At 35.7% G+C, this 8213-nt stretch overlaps 1 protein-coding gene across 4 annotated transcripts in view; it reads left to right on the plus strand.

Annotated features, from left to right (window-relative positions):
- LOC129807191 (LIM domain transcription factor LMO4) overlaps positions 1–6851 on the plus strand; it is a 304468-nt gene extending 297617 nt beyond the window's left edge. For all 4 annotated transcript variants that reach the window (XM_055856287.1, XM_055856286.1, XM_055856288.1 and 1 more), the window contains 2 exons: positions 1764–1970; positions 5192–6851. In XM_055856287.1, coding sequence (XP_055712262.1) covers positions 1764–1970; positions 5192–5324 — 340 coding nt within the window. In that variant the 3' untranslated portion in view covers positions 5325–6851. The remainder of the gene's footprint in view (positions 1–1763; positions 1971–5191) is intronic.
- The last annotated feature ends 1362 nt before the right edge of the window (positions 6852–8213 follow it).

Here is an 8213-nt window from a genome sequence, read left to right on the forward strand (position 1 = left end):
GTTATTACTGAACGAGAGGAATAATTACCCCAAATTCCAAGCTATCCAGAATTAAATATAGTTTTTCTAACACGTAGGTACTTCTTAAATCATATCCGAAATTAAGAGAAATCGCTTATTTCCGTTTTCGAAATTGAATAGAAATTCAACCAAATCGGTTGAGAAATAGGCCTCTCAGAGTATATAAACTTTTACCTTCGAAAATTTAAAATCGGCCAAATGTGTGGAAGAAATGTTCATCTATGCTGTTTTCAAATCATGAAAGAAATCGTTTGAGGGGTTTTCGAAAAATCCTTTTAAAAAATCTTGGTGAAAAAGATGGAAGTAGGTAACTAGAGGAAATCTTACCACCCACAAGTAGAGACAAATTCGTATTGAAAACTGAATTCTTCTTGAAAAATTCGAAAATCTATTTGAAGATCCAAAAAAGAGACTATCTTACTTCTTGATAATTCCGCAAGTTTGCTGAGGTACATACTGTTCGAATTTCGAAGTGCTCAAGTGTCAAAATGTGACGGTCTTCACATTGTTGTGAGGAAAAAAACAGAACAACGACGTTTACTGTTCTTGTTCCAGTATTTAATCACTCCATAATCACTGAGTAACTCTTCTTCCAGCTATTTAGAGTGATATTTGATAAATTTTCCCCACCTTGTTCGAAAATTTAGTATGAAAATTCGAAATTGAATTTGAATTCTTCGAACATCATCAACTTTTTGTGCAAATAGTTCTATTTACCTTTTATCCTTTTTTAAAAGGTAAATGGAACCCTATTTGCACAAACAGTATTTGATCTTCGAAGAATTCAAATTCAGAAGAATTACTCAGTGATTATAGTTTGATTGAATAATCGCACAGGAGCAGTAAACGTCGTTACTTTCAGTTTTTCCTCACAACAAAGTAAAGACTTACACATTTTGATACTTGAGCAGTTCAAAATTCGAACAGGTGTATTTTAGCCACATTGCGGAATTATTAAGATACAGGAATATCTCTTTTTTTCGGCTTTTCAAATAGATTTTCGAATTTTTCAAACTGTACTTGTGAGAACGATAAGAATATTTCTCTAGACAATATTGGTCAAGGAAGACCAAAAAGTATGATGTCTCGTACCGTTTAATCTATAGTCAGGTAACAAGTTAAAAGCGGATAATATTCTGTACAACTCTTTGAGTTTGAACGGGAAAAATTAATTGTTCGAACCTTGAACCATCTGAAGGTATCGCACTTCGCCTTTTCCTTTTATTTAAAAGGCTGATATTCTAATATTAAACGATGTCAAGAAGAAAGTACCGTAAATACGGATGACTCCGTCCTCCGTGGGTGACTTTGTTCCTCTACTGATCGTAATCTTTTCTATAGTTCTAATGTGTAAGAATGGTCTTCATCGATCAGAAATGGTAGACCAAATCGGTAAAGGCTATCATTAAGAGCTAGAATTAATTTAAAGAATTAATTTAATTAAAAGCTTACGAACAGGGAAGGGGGGTCAAGGTCATCCACGGAGGACAAGGTCACCCATATCTGCGGTATATGGAAATTCCTCGATTTTGCGATATTTTTTAGATTTATGAACAATTAAGTTTCGACTTTTGAATATTCGTTATCAAACTAAACGATTTTACATATCAACATAAATTGTTAAAAAAAAAACTTAAAAAATCGACATTAGGGATAATAAAACAATAAGATCTCTTTCGAAGATTCGTAGCTAATAATTACCTAACTAACATCGTTTTTTTTTTTGAATCTTATCTTTGCAGGATGTTCGGTATGTCAGGAGCATGCAGTGCATGTGGACAAACAATCCAAGCCAACGAATTGGTGATGCGAACAACATCGCAACTTAGTAATAATCAAGCGGTGGGCAATCCTAACCAAAATCTACAGAGTCAGGTGCAACATCAGGTGTTTCATCCCAAGTGTTTTGCATGTTCAAAATGTGCAGTACAGCTAATGCCAGGCGACCGGTAAGTTTCAATATTAAATTTAACCCTAAATATCTTTCACCCTCTTTGGCAAGTGAATCTCTTTCCCAAAAAAAAAGTGCAAAAGGGGAAAGTAAAGTATGGGCACAAATCCATCTTCCAGGGGAGGACACTTTTTATTGGCCATTTCTTGTGATGCTCAGGGAAAATAGAAAAGTCGACAAAATATGGGATTTTTTGATGGCTATTAAAAATTTTACGATTCCAGATAAAATTCCAATGATTTGTTTGATTTTACTTCATTCCACTGGTGTGTGCCGTCAGGGGAAATAATATGACCAGAGAAACTGAAATACTCGTTGAGAATTATATCATATCTTCCGGCTCGAATCACCACTGAGCCTCGTTAGATTGACTTTTCTGATTTTACCAGAGGATTTGCAATTAAATTATGATGTTTCCTGGTATATTGTTATACATTTTTTTTCGCTCTTGTTATTGATACACTGTGTAAGTTTCAAAAATGAAGTTTATGTCGCTGGTATAAAAGCCATACATTTTCAATCAGCAATACATTGAAAGATGTATTAATTATTTCCTGAAAGTTTATTTATATAGACCCTTTAGCAAAATCAGAAATCTATTCTAGTTTTTGCGTTGAAACGTATATCGTTAATACTAGACATACTTATGACTTAAGCTGAGAGATGGCTTAACTTAATTATTATCAAAAAATAATGATCAGATTACATTACCAATCAGTTTCTGACTAATCTGTCTCTGTGCTTATAAGCCAAGAGGGTATTATTTTGATTGTAATTATGTTAAATCATCCCTCGGCTTAAGTCGTAAGTGTGTCTCTAGGTCTTGGGTATTACGACGTTATCACACTTGGACATTAAAATTTTAATGTGATTCACATTAACTGTCGCCTGAGAGCGTCCAAATATGTTATTTGTTTCTTCGAGTCACTTAATATTTGGGGTTTTTCTTTTTATTGATAAAGAAGTGGACTTGGCCTGCAAAAATAAGTTTAAATTTACCTAAGGCATAAATATTTTTCACATTAAAAAATTAAAGAGAAAATCGCATTCATTTTTCGCATTAATGCTATAAATCAATTTATAAAAATTTTGCGGGCCAAGTCTACCTTTTTATCAACAAATAGATCAAATTTTGAATATAAAATGATTCAAACACACAAATTACACATTTGGACTCTCACCAGCAAAAATTAATGTGAATCATATTAAAATTTTAATGTCAAGTGTGATAACACAGTTAGACTTAAAATACTACCTCAATTTCAAATGACACAATTCTTTTATTTAGTCAAAAAGATGGTTGTCAATGTGAGGTTTTTTTAATCTTAATTTAAAAAATACAGAATTCCCCTACTGGTCACTAGCTATACTAAATAGTTGGGAAACAAGAGTTCAATAAAAAAATTACTTTAATTGGGTAACAAAAAAATCTTATATATAAGAATAGAAACTGATCAATTTCGATGCAAGTAAGGGTCAGGATACACAGTAAAAAGAGATTACAAGGATAATCGTTGGTTTGCTTTTTTGCCACGATTATTTTTGTAAAGTTACTTAAATATGTATTTCAGCAAAACGCGTAATCTGAAAATGTGTAATTTAAATTTCATATAATGTTAAACTGTGTAACCAACTGCGAATGATTACACAAGTTGTGTACATTTTCTTACATATTTCGTGTAAAATTACACAGTTTTCAGACAAAACGTGTACAAATTACACAGTTTTTAGACAAAATGTGTACAAATTACACAAATGTGTATCAGTACACACGATTACATGTTTATGTAAAATTTACAATGAAAATCATGGTAGAGTACCTGAAATTTTTTTTTACTGTGTACCAATAAGATGAAGAAGAAAGAGTGCAACCTCTTATTATACCTGAGATACAGCGTGATCAAGATATTTAAATTTTAATTCAGATTGGAAAACATTGAGGGAAGAGTCCGATCCAGGATCCATTACTGGAAAGATCTCAAGATCAGATATACGATATTAAAATTTCATAGAATAATATCGTCCATTTTTGAAATATTCGACATTGAATTTCTAAAATCGATTTTGCGACTAATCGGCTTTTCGTTTAAATCGAATGACTTTAAGGGGTTCAGAAGAGTTTCGTATTTAACGAGACCTCTCCAGTTATGACCATTTTAAAATCCATATAGCTCTTAATTATCCCTTTGACGTGGGGACACAATTACATTTAGATTTTTTAATCTAGTCAACGGTTGTTATATTTTGTTCTGTGTTGTATTAGGTGAGATTCTCAATTATCTCACCTTTTATTTTCTGTCGAAAAGCAACAGAATTTGAAGTTTGAAAAAAATGAAAATAACGCTATCTCAAGCTGAAGAAACAAGAAACTGCATGTTCAGTAAATATAATTTGAACACATCAACCGTCAGTGTTTGACAGCTGTCAGTCGGATATCGAAGTGCCGGATAACGAAGAGCTGAGTGTATGTTGCCACCTTATGGAATGGTTCAGGGGGCCAGAACGGATCAAATTCTTTTTAATCGAAAGGCTCAGCTATTATACTAAAATTTGAGATCGATGCCATAGCGGTTGAGTTATTGAGAAAATAAAATAAAATATGTTCCAAAATGGTGTAAGGAAGAGTAGAGAAGTGAATCTGAGATCACTAACTTCTAGCCATCTTTTGACATTTAACCGTTGCCGGAAGCCGCATGTCGATATCTTCCTTTGTTCTTTCTCGAGAAGCGTTTGTACTCAGGGATGATCTCCGGCGTGATCTGACGAGGTCGCATTTTGCGTTGGATCACAAAAGTTGAATTTATAAATAATCTCAGTTAGAAATACATTTTCTCGCCCCCGTTCTTACCCAGATCGTCTTTTTTGCCGGTTTAATGCAGCGAAGAGATTCTGCATACAGTAGACTCTCACTCAAATTTTGTCGACAATTTTCACGTTCAATTTATGAAGCTAATTTGCTCAAATTCGCTGTAGTTCTGCCTATTTTATCGTGATTCTTTGTAATTGAGCGCTTTATGTTTAATTTACAAAGGCTTTGACGCCCAAATCTATCGATAAACCGGATGACATTTTGCCCCAAATGCCCAATTGAGAGAGAGTCTACTGTACTATACGCTCTTTGCGTTTTGTTTGAAATTTCCAAACTTGAATTCCTGAATTTATCGCCCCGAAGCCCCTAAAATGTCAAATCTAAAATAGTCTTTTCATTGTTTCTCCAAGGTACTACATGCTAGCGGGAAGTTTGGTGTGCGAACAGGACTGGCAGAAGTTGATTAAGAATACGGGAGCAAGCACAGGGACACCACCCATCCGGAAGGGCAAGGTGGGCAGACCTAGGAGATCCAGAGACTGAGAGGCTCCGCGTCTGGGACGGCCGCCCAAGATAAAAAAGGAGGAGGAGGCCACGGCGAAGTTGCTGCTCTCAGCTCCCGCCACCATTCGCCCAGATGACACTGACTTCGCGCGCACCCATACGACCACCAGCGTTCCGCCGCCTGCCGCCGCCCAGCCCAACGAGCATCTGTACAGCAGTCTCTATGGCCGTGAAATGGAACTGATGAAGAAGATGATCAAGAGTGAGTGTGGCATGGAGGGTGGCCCTTTCGTGCAGCCAGCCTCCTATTCCTATCATCCTATGCGTGGCGGTTATGTACCGCCGGTCGTCCCGCCGCACTTCTACCCTCCAGAGATCGATGTGGGTGGAAAATTCTACCATCCTTCACCGGGGCAGCGTTTTCCCCCGCCGCCAAATATGGCATGCAAAGTTGAGAAGGACGAATCAGCCTTTCACGGGTTTATGCATCCATTTGGCGGTGGCGGAGATCGACAGCGGCTGACCCAGGGCTTGCTGAAGCCGGTGTATGAGATGGATAAAATTCCTCAGGACACCTTGGCTCTTCCCTCTCCCAAAGTCTTCTCACAGCCGTTTGAATTGGGCTCCATGGCGGCTGGCGGCTGTTCCAACGGTGACCCCTACAAGCCAGTGTCTAGCAAGTCAGTTAGTGATAGTGATAAGAGAGACAAGCAAGAAGACAATAATAGCAAAAGTTTCTCCGCCGGCTGCCAATCGAGCGCCGGCGGCTGTGAATTTGTTCAAAAGCGCGATGGTAAGGACGGTGGCAGTCCCTTCGTGAACAGTGGCAGTGATATTGGTGGAGCCGGGGCTGGCGGTGGTGAATTCTGCGGCTCACACCACCAGCCTCAGCTCAGCGGAGATGAGAGCAATGGTGATGACGCATTTACCACATTGTAATTAAATTAATGAGCAGGTGGCATGAATTTGTGCTCCTTGAGCACCAAAAATGGTGAGCGATACGTCATTTTGTCCGCCTGGGAGGAAGCCAGGGGCTGGAGGAGTGAGTGACACAATGCATAAGAATCCTTTAATTGTGTGTACAATAGAATCTGGAAGAAGAGGAAAACACAGAAATTCACCTCATTTTTTTTTCTTCGTTCGTCTCCATTTTCCCATTTTCTTTCTTCTCCCTCGGCGCTTTGTTTGCCTGAGAAAAAGGCCAACAAGGTGGACTCCTAATGCGGAGGTGTGAGCAAAAAAGACAGACCTAAAGTTGTTTTCGTTTTTTTTATCCTTTAGTACTTTAAAGAAACTCATTTTTGTATACTTGTAATAAGTGTTGAATGAGGAAGAAGAAAAAAACCTAATTGTCAGTGGAAATGATAGCGAATTTGAGATGAACTCTTTAAATGTGAAAAAAAGAAAAATTGATATTGAGATGAAAAGTATAAAATTACACCAACCATTAATTACGTCATAAGCAATTTGACTATTATTAATTAATTATAATCACACACATACCTTGTAAATTATAATTTTAAAATAAATATATTTAAATGAATTTAAGAGAATTAAAAGATATCAGTGTTTCATTGTCGTTCCAATATTCCACATTTTTTTATTGATTAATTTCTTGTTGAACGATTGTTTTACAATTACGATATTTTAAGGTAAGTGAAAATTAAAAAAAAAAATTAAATTATCACGGAGTAGTCTAATCAAATTTAGCCATTGAAATTTTATCTGCTTTTAATACTTATGGCTCTGGCACACTTTTAGATTAGGAAAATTTCATTCCGATGGGGTGTAGCAAGAATTGACGGAAACACTAGACCTTTCTTGACTTTTGCAATTTTATTCTTTACGACGATTCTGTATCGATCAGTCGAATGGTGAACTTAAAAGTGCAATCTGTGATCCAAGTCCAAAAAAGTGTAACCATTTCCCGCCTGTACGTGATTTTCCCAACAAAATTCAATACCTGATGAAGAGGACATTCATCCTCGAAACGTCGTAAAGAACAAAATTGCGAAAGTCAAGAAAGGTCTAGTGTTTCCGTCAATTCTTGCTAGGAAAATTTCATTAAATCAAAATTCACTTCATTTTCTCACAAGTTTTGCATATGTCTATCTCATTCTTGATATTTAAAAGAAGAAGGAGAGTTCGAAAGAATGAGATAGACATATCCAAAGCGTATGAGCAAGAAAGAGATTCGAATTTCGATTTCATGAAATTTTCCTGATCTAAAAGATATGCCGGAACCATTATGATATCTGTTCAATTTAGGGAAATTAATTATTCGAAATTTTACCTCTCACTCTTTCGAACAAAAATCAAGTATAGTTCTCTCTTTCTGACAAATAAAAATTTATATTTAAACTTTAAATTTCTTTTGAATTTCAATTTAAAGAAGAGGCATATTGAATTTCACTAAATTGAAAGTAGAAATACATTTGATAAAGAAAAGCTCATTTAATACTTTAAATAAACTATTTCGATTTCATGAAATTAGATTTGCTGTCAAATAATTTTGGTTTGCTGATTAATAATTTATTTAGATTACTGATTACTGATTACTGAGATTACCATTCACAAGTATTTAGTACGACCTCAAGCCTAAAGGACACTGGTAAAAATAAAAGGGTCAATTTGACCCTTTTCCAAAGGATGGATCATATTTGACTCTTTGAAAGGGTCACCAGGAACCTTTCGAAAGGGTCACGGTTTTGACATCTATTTAATTCCAGAATAAACGAATAAAAAAACAATGAAAAAGTGATCTTTGGTGTTCGCTCAGATGAGAGAAATATGATATCAGTAATAAGTTTACAATAAAACATGATTATTCGTGATAAATGTGCATACTAAATTTCAAGAGATACAAAAGTGAACCTTTCAAAGGGTCAAATACGATCCATCCTTTTGAAAAGGGTCAATTTGACCCTT

The sequence above is a fragment of the Phlebotomus papatasi genome, chromosome 3 (assembly GCF_024763615.1).
Source record: "Phlebotomus papatasi isolate M1 chromosome 3, Ppap_2.1, whole genome shotgun sequence".
In the NCBI taxonomy this organism is placed as follows: Eukaryota; Metazoa; Arthropoda; class Insecta; order Diptera; family Psychodidae; genus Phlebotomus; species Phlebotomus papatasi.